A 15146-nucleotide genomic window follows, 5' to 3' on the forward strand; every position below is an offset into this window, starting at 1 on the left:
ATTAACTGCCACCAGTCGACTATAGGGGGCAGCTGTAGTGGACGTCCTCTCTACTCAAAGGTTGAGAGACGAATTGATTTTTATGTATGTTACAAAATAAGCGATATCTAATAATGATAGAGATCTCCAGTGAATACTAGAAAGGACTGCCCTTCTAGCATCCAGCCTGTTACTGGGTTTTTGTAACAAGTAGTCAGTATCCTGGTCCAATTATCCATTAGAATTTAGTAAGATTCAATAGTGCTTCAGGATTACAACTGGTAGGCTACTAACTAAAGAAAGTAGTTCGCTATGTCTCAAGACTCGACTAAACTTAACCAGTGACTGACTAAAAGTTCTCACATTAACTTCTTGACCAACCTGGCAATCAGAACAGCTTGCTTGAACAGTAAAGCGACTGTTAAGCCGAGCAGCAATATAACAAGCAACAGCGACACAGAACCAGGAACAAGGAGATAATATAACGACACTAAGTAGGGACCATCTGCAGATCCTCCACAAAAGCCACAAAACTCCTATACTACTAAATCTAAGTTCAGCATTAGAAAATCCCCGACTGTGACAGTACACAGATACCAGTACAAATTAGGCCAGAAGCTACAGCTCAGGACCTGAGTTTCTCAGAGTGTCTATGCGATACACAACCTCAGTACAACGTCGAATATCACTAAGTCTAGGCTATGTTCTCTGAACAGAGTTACACAGAACCAACAACAAGAAAGTGACAGAGACTATCTTCCAACAAGGGCCCACAAGGGAGAGCTGGAGAGGCCGTGTTGTTGGAAGGCACGTCAGACAAGAATCTAGTGCAGACCAGCCAGACACTCAATCCTGGCGAGGTGTGATCACCCCACCCTGATCACGTGACTCTCCGTGGACTGCTGCTGGCCAGCAACATAGAAGCCAGCAGCGAAACAAGCGAAGTGAAAACTACGGTAGTCAGACAATGCTATCAGGTACTTAACACTCGAACTATGAGCACTGAATAATATATAAATGTTACATCCTACCTAATAATATAACTAAGTCAAATAATAATATAAAGCAATATATTTATGATTTAGCTAATATCGCAAATATAAGCAATATAAAATTATATGAACAGGTAATATACATTATATACATTGTGACTCATTCAGGGGTCGCAATAATGTAGTACACTGGGACATGTTAAAACATGTTTTGGTCCGTCTATACAATGCTATGAAAGATGAAGGTAGAATAGGGGGGAGGTGGGGTTGGGAATCGTGGTGTTGGTGCCGAAGGAGAACATCCATGGAACTCTAGGTGAATATAGGTCCATCATGTTGTTAGGAGCGGATTACAAGATTTTTGCAAGAATTTTGGCCAGTCGTATGAAATGGGTTTTGGATAAGGTGGTATGGGATGGGCAATACGGGATTCCTGGGCAGTCTATAAGGGATGGCCATCGTAGAATTAAGTTTTGTGGAGGAAAGTCACAGGGGTGGAGTAGTAGGGTTAGATTGAAAAAAGGCTTTTGATAATGTGGATAGGGAGACTTTATTGGCAATGTTATTGAAGCAGGGTTTTGGGAAGGAGGTGGCGGCATGGGTGCGTTTGCTATATACTGATGCAAAAGTACGAGTTCAGGTGAATGGAAGGATAGGGTCCGTGATAGACATGGGGTGGGGGCTGCGGCAGGGGTCTCCCCTCTCACAGCTCTTGTTTGCCTGTTTGCAGGACCCTTTTTATAGGTTAGTAACTGGAGGAGTGGGGAAGGGAGTTAGTGGGCAGGGTGTAGAGGTGGGCATCATAGGCTATGTAGATGATACCACCTTAATGGTGCGTAGTAGGGAAGGCTTGGAGTTCATTAATAGGGTTATAGGTTTTTTTGGTGATGCATCAGGCATGCGTGTTAATAGGGAGAAATCAAAATCTTTGAATGTGGGGTCCTAGGTGGGGGAAACATTGGGTAGGGAGTATGGGTGGAAAACTGTCGAGCATCTCAAAATATGTGGAGTATATTTTTGCAATGAGGAAAGATCTGCACACGCAATTAATTCATCGTTAGTGGTAGATGCAGCCATTCAAAGAATGGCGGGATGGCAACCGGGTGAGGTGACGCTGCTCCAAAGGGTAATCATCGTTAATGCCCTAGTATATAGCAAATTATGGTTTGTTGCAGCAGTTTATTCTTTGATTGCAGAAGATGTACTGAGGTTGCAGAGGAAAGCTTTGAATTTTATATGAGGATTCCATCGGCATTGGTTGGGGAAGGATGTAGTCATGACAAAAGTAGCTAAGGGAGGTATGGGATTAATACCATTGCACAGGCATTTAATAGGTATTTATGTACGACAGGAATATCTGGTGTGGGGTGGCATTAGAGGGGCGAGGGTTGATGCAGTAATGAGAGATTTTAGACGGTGGTGGGTGGGAAAGGATTTAATATTGTGTGAAGCGATGTTACGGCATCTATTGGTAGCAAAAGAACCCAAGAGGGTAAAGGTATGTAAACTGGATGACATTGGTTTGTCCGTGGGAGAGGTAATTGGTGAGGAGGTTTTTCCAGGTAACCAAAGGAAGGCCATTTGATATTGGTTCAGAAGATTGTGATTGCACCCTCGGGTCCGAGAAACTGGGTACCGTTTCCTCATTGGAATACTAGTGTCTAAGGCACAATTGAATGTTATGGGCCTGGCTCGGGATCAGATCTGTGTACGATATGGGTGGCCGGAAACGGCATTCCACGTCGTATGCTTTTGTGAAGGTTTAATAGGGGTGAGAGATTGGTTTCAGGACGTTCTACGACATGTGGGAGGAGGGAGGTCGTCAATGCTTAGAGTATTAAGTCTAGAAGTATGGGGTTGTTCTGGTGCGGTCCGACGATCGATTTCGTACTTGGTGCTCAACTATTTGTACGTTTCATGGGGAATGCGGGAGTTTAGGAGTGCGAGGCGCATCAGGGCGCTGGTGTGTCGTTTTTACAGAACTAAATGTAGAAATCGAGAGGTGTATGGACAATGCTGGGAGAGGGACTTTTCGTTGGGATATAGAAACCTAACAATGGATATATTAATGGGGTTATGACATCTATAGTGAGTTGATAGGTTACAAGATGGAGCATGTGAGTTGGTCTCCCGGGAGGGGGGTTAGTTTTAGTGTATGAAGTGTACTAGTGAACAGGTGTGCCTGTGTGCCGGCGTGTGGCCTAGGGTGAGGGGGTGACCTGTATGAGGTCCGGGTTATGTTTTCTCGGTGTGGTTGATGACTCGGACTGGGAGGGGGGGGACATACAGGAACCAAGTGCTGGGTATTACCATTTCGGCAGAGCTGTTGATAATCCATTGTCAAGTAAGCGTGTTTTGCAAGGAGACCGGTCATATTATTAGCATATAGTGTGGCATAAGAGCTAGATACTCAAACTGGGCTATCATAGTCCAGAGACTTACATGAAGGCGGTGACATCCCCAATATGCCAATGGAGGTTTATGCATCTCTGAGCACGCCGATTTTGTGGCCTAAGTAGGATCATTCAGACCATGTGTAGTTTACATTATGGAGAGACTTCCACGTAGACTATCTGGTGGATAGAACCTAGTTTACAATTGGTGATAACTCTGGGTACGAGTGCCGCTTGTGTATGTGTAAAGAATTTGAGGTGTTCATGATGTACTCCTTGTAATATGTACTGTAATTGGTTTGGATTTTCGTGTAACAGGTTAAGGGGGGAGGAGGTTAGGGGAGAGGTGACCTAATGTCAGGGAATTTATGGAGTCTCTGACGACTGCAAAAGGTCGCCTAGTTTAGTATTTTGTGTGTGTGTGGGGGGGGAGGGGTTGGTCGGTGAGTGGCCATGGGAGCGTTAGTGGCTTATGTACTAGGTTCAACATATATAAGGCATATCTGGTTCGAGAACTATGTTTGAAAACAAAGGAGATAGGTCGGGGCTTACCCTTGTGATATGTAGGGTATTCAGCGGCAGGAGGGTCTCCTTCTACTGTAGTATATGACCAGGGGGTCATACAGCTCCGGGATGCTGGGATATTTTGGTTTTGTACTTTGTAGGTTAGTAATAGTAATAATATGCTTTGTTAATACATAATTACCATTGTCATGAATGTTTTGTTTCCGCTGCGGCGGCCTTATGATGCAACGGATTTTATATCAAATATGAAACGACAAATTATTTTCCTGTACTGGTGTAGGGTTAAGACAGTGTAAAATGTTTTATTACCACACACATTGTTTTGTTCTTGATGTATATATCTTCTTGTATGTACCTTTATGAACTGATTTTAAATAAAATATATAAAAAAAATTCCAACATAGGAGATAAATGAATTATGATGTGGGTAAAGTGGGGAAGAGACAGGACACTTCTAGGCGGCTGAAAAATTTGTCGTTTCAAACGTTGATAATGCCTGTGTGATTGAGGAGATCTGAGTGTTTGAGATGTGCGGGGATGATAGTGTCCAAAAATCCTACCAGGTGTTTAGATGGAGTGTCTGCTATTATGATAGGGGCGCTGCCCATTCCGGGGAATGTATGTCTCAATAGGATTCCAGGTTTGTGGGTCTTAGGCAGACCGTGTAGTCTAGCTGACTGGGACATAGGGATGGACTGAAGTAATTTCTTTCTTTAGTTTTAAACGGTTTAAGATGTAGCCTGATTTGTGGTGGAAACCCTGAGTGAGTCCACTTGGTGCGAGAGTTTAGTGTGTCCATGGTAACTCCTCCTCTGCCAGCGGTGTTGACGATCATGTTAGCACGTTTCGCACATTGTGTAGGTGAAATATCGTCAACAAATGTTCCATATAACTGCAGTTATATCTCTTTATTATAGTGTCGGAATCTTATGTTAATACTTACCTTGGATCAGACCTGATTACCATTCCTCCAGACACTATATGACCCATACGAGTTTTGAGACTCTCTGACCGCGGGTTCAAATCCCGCCCGTGGTATGGTTTGTTTGCAATCATGTCATTACGATTTCGTGAGTCATGATGACCCATACGAGTTTAATAGTTTCCCATGAAAATAATAATAATCCTTCTAATACCAGTATGACAGTACCGACAAACTGTTTAATACACACAGTTGTGATCCTTTTATTAGAACAGTATCTTCAGGACCAGTAACTTGGCGAAGTAATTCAGACTACCAAGTTGAGTTCTGTTATATATTTCATGATTAACAAGCGTATAAATATGTGGGTGATAACTCCCGTGTGATGTTTGCAGAGTTCAGTGAGGAGAACATTGCAGACATGGCGCTGCTGCTGTCAACTTGTGCCCAGGTTGAGTCTGCTGACGTTCCCACCGCTCTCAAGGTACACACACACACACACACACATGCAGGTACATCTATGTGTATACACACCCATCTGAGTTTTTTAATGTTTTCTTAACAGTTCTTGTTCGTATATTATTTCTTTACATCTACATGGGTAAGTGAAGAATCCTTCCTCCGTAAGCCATGCGTGTAAAAATACTAAAATGCCGGGAGCAAGGGGCTAGTAACTCGTCCTGGGATGTTTGAATGTGTGTTGATGTAAGAGCTGATGGCGAATGAAAAGAAGTTGAATGTTTTAGTTTTAATTAAATCTAAAGCTGAAGAGCATAGGAGAGTTTCAGTGGGAGAAATAAATGGGTTAGGTCTGGTATATCTGGGAGAGTTAAAGCTGAGGAAGGGGTAGCAATAATGTTGAAGGATCAGTTATGGAAAGAAAAGAGGGAAAATAATTGTATAAATTCAACGACGATGTAGATTAAAAAAAAGGGTCGGATGCGACGAGTAGTTAGACTAAGTGTTGATGCACCTGGAGAAGAGACGAATGTAGAGGAAACTGAGATGTTAAGTAAGTGTTTAGGAAGCTTTACACAAAGTGAGAGTAATTGTGGTATGGGACCTGAATGGTAAAGTGGGAGAAACTGTTATGGAAGGTGTAGTAGGTAAGTTTGGGGTGCCAGGGGTGCCAGGGGTAAATGATGAGGGGGGCTTTGATTAAACTGTGTATAGAAAGAGATTTGGTAATGGGTAATTCATATTTTCAAAAAAGGATAAGTACAGGAGATATGATATAGGTCATAATGACAGCAGTTTGTAAGACTATGTCTTCATGGATGAAAAGTTGATGGATAGACTTCTGGATGTGCATGTGTTTAGTGGGACAACAAATATATCAGATCATTATATAGGTGCAGCTATAGTGAGAGTGTGAGGTAGATGGAGCACCAGGAGAATGTCATCAACGAGTAAGAGAGAAGTAAAGGTTTATAAGTTAGAGGAGGAGATAGTTAGGGTAAGATATAAGGAACTATTGGGAGAAAGATGGGCTAGTGAGAGTATAGGTAACAAGGCAGAGGCTCAACAGGTATGGACGAATTTAAAGAATGCAGTGTTAAAGTGATGTAGGAGGGTGGATGCAGGAGAGAAGAGCAACGATTGATGGAATGACGAAGTAAAGAAAGTGGTAAGGGAGAAAAAGTTAATGTATGAGAATTTTTGTTTACGAAGTAGAAGTGATATAAGGAGAGTGAAAGAGAGTTTAAAGGTATTGTAATAGGCAGAGCAAATAAGATAGTGGATAAGGTTTTTGTCAAATTATGCTGAGAATATGAAAAAGTTTTAGAGCGAGATTAGTAAGTTGAGAAGACCTAGTGAACGAATGGATTTAGCAGTTAAAACAGAAGAGGGGAGTTATTAGATGTGAAGGTGGAAGTATTGGGAAGATAGAGGAAATATATTGAGGAAACGTTAAATGTTGATGAAGATAAGGAAGCTGGGATTTCATGCACCTGGCAGGGAGGTATAACATATTTCAGGAGGCTGTGAGCAGAATGAAAGGGAGCGAAATAGTGTAAGAATTATAGGTAAATGAGCCGTAAAGTGTATGGTAGAGTTATTATTTAAAAAAAAATATTGGTAAGACTAGAAAGTAGGATTGCAGCTGAAGAAAAAGATTTTATTTAAGGTAGAGGATTTGTAGACCAAGTGTTTACATTGAAGCAAATAAGTAAATAATATTTAGATAAATGTAAGGAAGGTTTCGTTGCATTTATAGACTTCGAAAAGAAATTTAATAATATGAGCAGGAAAGCAATGTGGTTAGTGTTGCAAGTGTATGGAATATGTGGTAAGCTACTGAAAACAGTTAGTTTTTATGAGGTTAGAGTATGTAGGAGAGAGGGAGATTTTCCAGTAAAAGTAGGCCTTAGACAGGGATGTGTGATGTCACCATAAATGTTTAACATATTACCTTTGGTGCAAATTGTAGGACCCACAGCCTCGGAGAAGTGGATAAAAAAGCTTCGAGGAAGAATATTTGGATTTCTTCCTAAAGCCATTTGAATGTTCCACTTCCTCTACTACCCCCCATCTTTTCATGGGGATGTAAAAGAGGCGAATGTTAAGGAGTGGTGTGGGATTAAAATATATAAATTAATTTAAAGTGGGAGTTTTGACAGTTGTTTTTGCCGCTGACACGATGCTGTAGGAAGATTCTGAAGAGAAGTCCTTTCTTGGATTAAACCTAATTATCTCCTATTTCCCAGACCCTCTATGACCCCTACAGAATTAGCGTTTCTCAGTAATAATAATAATAATAATAATAATAATAATAATAATAATAACGGACCGGCAGGAACTGGCTCGAGTGATCGGTGAGAACGAGGAAGCTGAGGAGTTCCTGAGTATAACGTCAGAGGAGGGGCAGGTGTGGCTTGAGTCTCACCCGGGCATCGTTGGCGACACCTACAGGAGCTTCCTTGCCAGACACGGTCATCGCTGCATCAAGGAGGTAGATAAACACGCAGCTCACATCGAGAGGTGTGTAAGTGGACACGGCCTGATACTTCAGCTTTTTCTACGTGGGTTGGATGTCCAGCGCTGGTACACCAGTGATGGCCTTGAACAGATTCTCATACAGCTGCTGATGCAAGCGTCAGATTATTTTCTCTTGACGTATTAAATCCCACCACCAGTAAATACGGCAGGCGGTAGGCAGGTCACAACGTGTGTAAATCCTTGTCATCATACATCATATACGGAATGATCAGCCTAGCTATTCATTTTTCAAACACTTACATATTTATTGAGCACATTCTGCATACACCAAGAGATGTGGATTTCTCATTGTATATACAAGAGAGATGTGTATCAGTGTATTTATATCTCAGTGCATATGCAATGCACTTTAGAGGTTGCCTAAACCCCCATTTTAGGGATTACAGTATAATGAATAAGTAAAATACAACATCACTAATGTAAGTGAAGTGTACAGGCTTCAGAGGCACCTAATTTCCCCAGGCTTCTAATTACATGTTCATTTTTCCCTTATAATCTACCTTGTCCATAATTACTATCGTATTTACTTTGTCTCGTAAGGTGAAGTCCAGGATATTTCCTTAATTCATGGTATAACTTAACATTAGTTTACATGTTGAAGATATTAATTAAAATTACTGTATTATTGTTACAAAAATGCAAATTCGCCTATATGGTCACCCTGTACAATAAAACTATAAAACTTCGAGATTAAAAAGTACCAAAACGTCATTAAGACTCCATTAAATACAGCAGCCTTGTGTTAGGTAGGAAACACCTGCCTACTTGTGTGTGGTGTTTACTGCTTTAATACGTCAGGAGAAAACTATCTGAGGCGGGTATCAGATGTATGAGCATCCCAGGTCATCACTGTTGTACCAGTGTTGGACATTCAACCCACGTAGAAAAAACTCAAGAATCACACTGCATCCACTGACGCACCAGATGAGTACTGGTCCACTGTTGAAGTTAGAAGCCGATCTGACGAGCCGCTTTCTCGGTGTTACCCATAAACAAAAGTTAGGCGTAACGTATGCGCTGAAATTTAAGGTTCCTGGAGAGCGAAACGTTGCCACAATAAAATGTCGCATTAGTTGCACTTGTGTCGTACTTGTCTTGTATCATATTACACTGGTCAACAATTTTTAGAAAGTTGTATGCTTCTTAAATGAGATTAATTAATTCTTATGTATTTTCATGTCCTGAATCCAAATATCACCTTGAAAAATGCTTGTTGGCTATATAGGTTTAAAGGTAAGAGACATGTAATATTTGATTATTTTATTATACCGTACAATATGTGTCAATATGTTTTAAACTAATGAGTACCTACTCTCTGCCTTTTTGTTTGACGCTCCTAGTGGACTGAAGAATCATCTCTTGCCAATTCCAGCAATAGTCTGCAAGTATTCTTGTGCTCCATTTGCCCTGGTACCATTTTTCCATGGTTGAAATATCTTGGTGAAACCTTTCACCATGTTCGCCACTGACTGTCCCACAGTTCGCTGGAAAAGAAGTCTAAATGTGAGTCCAAAAAGTGGATTTTAAGTGACATGTTACATCCCATGTTCTTGTAAGCCTTGATGAGGTTTTCCACCAATTCTTCATAGTTGCCTTCCCTTCTGTTTCCTAGAAATCCCTTCGCCACTAACTGGAATGCTTCCCACGCAGCTTTCTCCTCCCCATGAAGATCTGATTCAAAGTCACATCTTTAAGAAGCTCTCGAATTTGAGGACCATTGAAGACTCCCTCTCTTATCTTAGCGTCGCTCAGTGAGGGGAATTTTGATGTTAAACACTTGAATTCCTTGCAAGATTTTGTCTATAGATTTTACAAAGTTTTTCATGAGCCCCAGTTTTATGCGTAGTGGTGGTAGTAAAATTTTGTTTGGTTCAATGAGAGGTGGATATCGAACATTTTTCATCCCAGGTTCCAATGATTGAGGTGGCCAGTCTCTTCTGATGTAGTGGGAACCTCTTGCACGGCTGTCCCATTCACATGGAAGCAGCAGTACTTGGTGCATCCGCCCAGCAGGCCCATCACAAGAGCAACATCCTTTAAGTCACCACAGAGCTGCCATTGACGTTCATCATATTTTATGCATTGCAACATATGCTTTATATTCTCATAAGTTTCTTTCATACGTGGTGCATAGCCCACAGGAACTGATGATTTACTGTTGCCGTTATGTAGCAAGACAACTTTCAGACCTATGAACAGCCTCCAGTGACTGCCACAAGCCTGTTGGAACCTGTTGTGACACGTAGGTCTATATTGAAAAGTACAACTAACAAACAATTTTAACCATGATATTCCTTATCAATGGCCTAAAATTAGTTGAAAATTGCTACTCTGGTCTCGGAAGTATTTTGGTTGTTGACCAGTGTTATCAAGACATGTCTTAAACTATCAAGACCTGTACTATCAAGACCTGATCAAGGGTAAAATTCACTAACATCAGTCTTTGTCTCCCACAGTTGGACCTCAGCTCCTTGTCCTGGGGTCTTGACCCCCGACCCCTGGTCTACACACTACAGGTGAGTACTGGACCCCTGGTCCACACACTACAGGTGAGTACTGGATCACTGGTGAAAACATTGCAGGTGAGTACTGAACCCCTGGTCCACACACTGCAGATGAGTACTGGACCATTGGTCAACACACTGCAGGTGAGTACTGGACCCCTGGTCCACACAATATAGGTGAGTACTGGTCCACACACTGCAGGTGAGTACTGGACCTCGTAGTGTTTTGGTAGCGCGTACGATTCACAACACAATGACCCGGGTTTAACTTACGGTGAGGGCGAGACTTATGGAACAAGTACCCTTACACTTGCTCTTCATCTGTCTTTAAATATATTTTATGTTACTTATAACACATAGTTTTGATAATAATAATAATAATTTTATTTAGCTTACTGTTGTGCACAACACCTGCGTATCCCTGCGATCCTCGTTGGGGAGGGGAATTTTTACTTCTGCATTCGACGTCATCTTCCACGATGCATTTCTCAGACCGTGTGAAGATCAAACCGAGAAGTGGGACAATCAGTGACTCGTCCAAACTAGCACTTGCAGCTGCCGTTAGCGGCATATTGCAGGTTAAATGTATTGTGACTCTATCGCTCTAAGAGGCCTTCGTTGTAGTCTGCTCTGACGACATCGAAATCGAGAAACTTATCACCACTGATACTACAATCACTCTTAACTAACGAGGATTTCAAGTCATGACTTCCCCAGCTTTGAGGGCCAAGAGAACTGTGTTCCTTAAGCGACTGGATAACCTCATCACAACCCAGGCTCTTGAAGAAATTAAGTCATCAATAAAAGATCAGAACCCTTGGGCCACGGTGGAATATATTACCAAAATACCTAATGCTTCTTCAAGGCTCAAGGTCACCTTCATTTATGGCAACATGGCAACCCAAGCTCTCGCAGAGGGACTGGTAATCCATTACTTCCTTATCAACCCAAGTTACATTAAAGCCGAGAGATTCCAGCACATCCCACAGTGTTACAGCTATTACAGGATTGTCCTACCAAGGATAAGAAGTTCTGCTCGCCCTGCAGCAACGAAGGACATGATTTCAGGACTTACACCACCACCACTCCACCTAAACTGCAAGAGTGAGCACCACACCTTCGCTGCTGAAACCCCTACAAGAAGAGAAGTTCTCAAGAAACAACTAGACCAGCAAAAGAAAACTGCAAAATCTCCAACATATGCTGCAATCACTAAACTGCAAGAAGACACCACCAAAATACTCCACCAGCAATATATTACCGCCAATACCTGTCGATGAATCCGCAAAATCAATTACTGCATGATATATGCGTATATGCACAACAAAGCTATACCTGGATCCTTCAACACCACCATTAATGAACTCTTCAGGCTGAACAACATGCCTAGTTTTACATTCCCGGATTCTCCATCTTCTTCAGACATAATCAAGACCACCACAAATAGTGTCAATGTCTCAACACCTGCAAGTTACTCTCAAGCAGCTCCACCACAACCATCGACATGTGACGAGCCGCCTCAAAATCCCACCAATGAGATGCTTCCACTGCCTTCCTCCATCAAGGAAACGAATCAACTGAAGCATCCACCACCACAACGCCATCTCCCTCCTCTGCTACCAACACCACCACCGGCGAACCACCTGTCGCCACTATCACTGCTACTAAAAAAATCACCTCCAGTTCTCATACCTACACAGGTTGCTAAAATCGCTGGAGGATTAAGGGGAATACTAAACCAGAAGTACGAATCATGTCCTGGCGTCAAGCTCTACACTACTGAACACAAGGGCAGTATGTTCTGCGACGAACTCTGTCAACGAGTCAAAGATAGAACTGTGAAGTTTACCAGCGACCCAAATCAACACCGCACCACTCAAAACATACTTGAGGACATCCATGAGTACATTACCGACTATGAGAGCTTGACCCGGATCATCCACGTCCCCAGGACGAAATTTGGAAATATCAAAAACGCTTCTCTTCCCATCCACCAATCACCATGAAGCTGAGTTCCCCAGCACTTAGGCAGGGACCTCAAGCTGGGGTGTGGCTCTATTCGACACTGTAATCGTCGCTTGGCCCTTCCTGATGAACATCAAAATGGTATACAATACCGACAGGTTGGTAGGTAAGACACATAGGCAACAGTTAGGCAACTTTATTCCGAAACGTTTCGCCTACACAGTAGGCTTCTTCAGTCGAATACAGAAAGCCTACTGTGTAGGCGAAACGTTTCGGAATAAAGTTGCCTAACTGTTGCCTATGTGTCTTACCTACCTACTGGCCCTTCCTGACATTGCCTGCTGCTGTGCAACTTCATCAGCCGCTCTCGCATCGCCAGCTGCTGCGCAGCTGGCATGCCCTTCAAGACACTTCCGTGACCGGGAGCCAAGGCCGGGTCACCATTTGGAAAAGACCCAGGCAGGTAAATGTACCGGCGAATCTACAACAACAACAACGTTACTGCTGTGAATCGCTTCCGGGACAAGAGAACAGTGGAAATAAGCCACACTAGTTGCCTTACTTGGGTTATACTGGGTTACTAACCCTCTGGGATGTTATGACCATGATTTTTTAAGGGGTGGACAGGTGAGCCAGTGGAAGGCTTCGGCCAAAAGTTCCAGCTGTGGGTCATCATATGACTAAATGAAACCAAATCATACCTAACCAAAGTTAACCTAACCAAACAAAACATCACCAAAGAAACTCAAATCAAACCTAACATTGTTGATTTCATTTGTGATTCAGAGGGCGATTTAAGTAGCACTCAGTAACTAAGACCGGCGGCGACGGTGCTCTGAAGTAAACACTATATTTAATATTGCTCCACTGTACTTCAACGTTAGATGGTTATTCGGGTCTCGTTTAAACGCTAATAAAATGCTGTAAAACGTTTGTTTTGAAGCATTTTTCAATATGTATGCCTGTGACTGGGATGAAAATACTGAGTATTATTATTTGTTTTCCAGTATTTCTAAGGTGAATCCAGAAGTGTTCCAGCTCCATTTAACAATACAAATAAAGGTGAAAAATGACTCCTCGTGCATCAAAACATTAAATGATGAATCATCCACATCTTTATCTAAGGGAATCTTTTTTTTTTTTTGGAGAGGGAACCTCATTATGATCAGTTATTCATGACCCAAGGAATCTGGAAGACACCATAGTCAAACTTATCAGTACTCTGGTCTGCTCCAGGCACTAACGCTGAGGCAGAAAGAGAAGAAGAAAAATATTTAAAAACGAGATGAAGAGTAGAGAAGATAATGATTTAGAGAGAGAAATATATCTCTTTTAATTAAGAGAGCGTCCTGGTCACCTGGAAGCAAAATGAAGATATTAAATAAGATTAACGTAAAAGATGTTGGTTAGAAAAGAAATCTATTGATAATGAGATAAATTGAAAGACGGAGATACAGATAGGGATAAAGATAGATAGATGTAGAAAGAACTTGATATAGATAGAGGTAGATAACGACAGAAAAAACTGAGAAAGAGATAGAGACAGGCATTGACAGATAGATATAGAGGTTGTCAGAAACAGATTGAAAAATAGAGATTATGATAGAAGGAAATTGAAATGGAGAAAAAAGTGAGATACGAATTGGGATGGAGACCCAATAGAAATAGATTTAGATATGAGATAGGAATAAAAATTGAGATAGAGAAATATAGAAATGGAGATAAAGATAGCAATAGAGACTGTAGTAGAGACTGAGATAGGGAAAAAAATAAAGATAGATGTTGATGGGGATAGAGATTGATATATGAAGATATAGATATAAATAAGTAAAATGGATAGTCCCAGAGTGGTTGTGGTTGTGTTTTCCCAGTGTGGTTGTGGTTGTGTTTTCAGAGTGTGATTGTGGTTGTGTTTTCCCAGAGTGGTTGTGGTTGTGTTTTCCACAGAGTGGTTGTGGTTGTGTTTTCCCCAGAGTGGTTGTGGTTGTGTTTTCCCACTGATTGTGATTGTGTTTTCCCAGCGTGGTTGTGGTTGTGTTTTCAGTGTGATTGTGGTTGCGTTTTCCCAGAGTGGTTGTGGTTGTGTTTTCCCAGAGTGGTTGTGGTTGTGTTTTCCCACTGATTGTGATTGTGTTTTCCCAGAGTGGTTGTGGTTGTGTTTTCAAAGTGTGATTGTAGTTGTGTTTTCCCACAGTGGTTGTGGTTGTGTTTTCCCACTGATTGTAGTTGTGTTTTCCCACAGTGATTGTGTTGTGTTTTCACACAGTGGTTGTGGTTGTGTTTTCCCACAGTGGTTGTGGTTGTGTTTTCCCACAGTGATTGTAGTTGTGTTTTCACACAGTGGTTGTGGTTGTGTTTTCCCACAGTGGTTGTGGTTGTGTTTTCCCACAGTGGTTGTGGTTGTGTTTTCCCACAGTGGTTGTGGTTGTGTTTTCCCACAGTGGTTGTGGTTGTGTTTTCCCACAGTGGTTGTGGTTGTGTTTTCCCACAGTGATTGTGTTGTGTTTTCCCACAGTGATTGTGGTTGTGTTTTCCCACAGTGGTTGTGGTTGTGTTTTCCCACAGTGGTTGTGGTTGTGTTTTCCCACAGTGGTTGTGGTTGTGTTTTCCCACAGTGGTTGTGGTTGTGTTTTCCCACAGTGGTTGTGGTTGTGTTTTCCCACAGTGGTTGTGGTTGTGTTTTCCCACAGTGATTGTGGTTGTGTTTTCCCACAGTGATTGTGGTTGTGTTTTCCCACAGTGATTGTGGTTGTGTTTTCCCACAGTGGTTGTGGTTGTGTTTTCCCACAGTGATTGTGGTTTTGTTTTCCCACAGTGGTTGTGGTTGTGTTTTCCCACAGTGGTTGTGGTTGTGTTTAACCAGAGT

At 41.9% G+C, this 15146-nt stretch overlaps 1 protein-coding gene across 1 annotated transcript in view; it reads left to right on the forward strand.

Annotated features, from left to right (window-relative positions):
- LOC128692823 (rifampicin phosphotransferase) overlaps positions 1–15146 on the forward strand; it is a 240021-nt gene that overhangs the window by 163165 nt on the left and 61710 nt on the right. Inside the window, exons 21-23 of the mRNA XM_070092185.1 lie at positions 5207–5295; positions 7609–7764; positions 10268–10327. Coding sequence (XP_069948286.1) covers positions 5207–5295; positions 7609–7764; positions 10268–10327 — 305 coding nt within the window. The remainder of the gene's footprint in view (positions 1–5206; positions 5296–7608; positions 7765–10267; positions 10328–15146) is intronic.

The sequence above is a fragment of the Cherax quadricarinatus genome, chromosome 38, assembly GCF_038502225.1.
Source record: "Cherax quadricarinatus isolate ZL_2023a chromosome 38, ASM3850222v1, whole genome shotgun sequence".
NCBI classification, from domain to species: Eukaryota; Metazoa; Arthropoda; class Malacostraca; order Decapoda; family Parastacidae; genus Cherax; species Cherax quadricarinatus.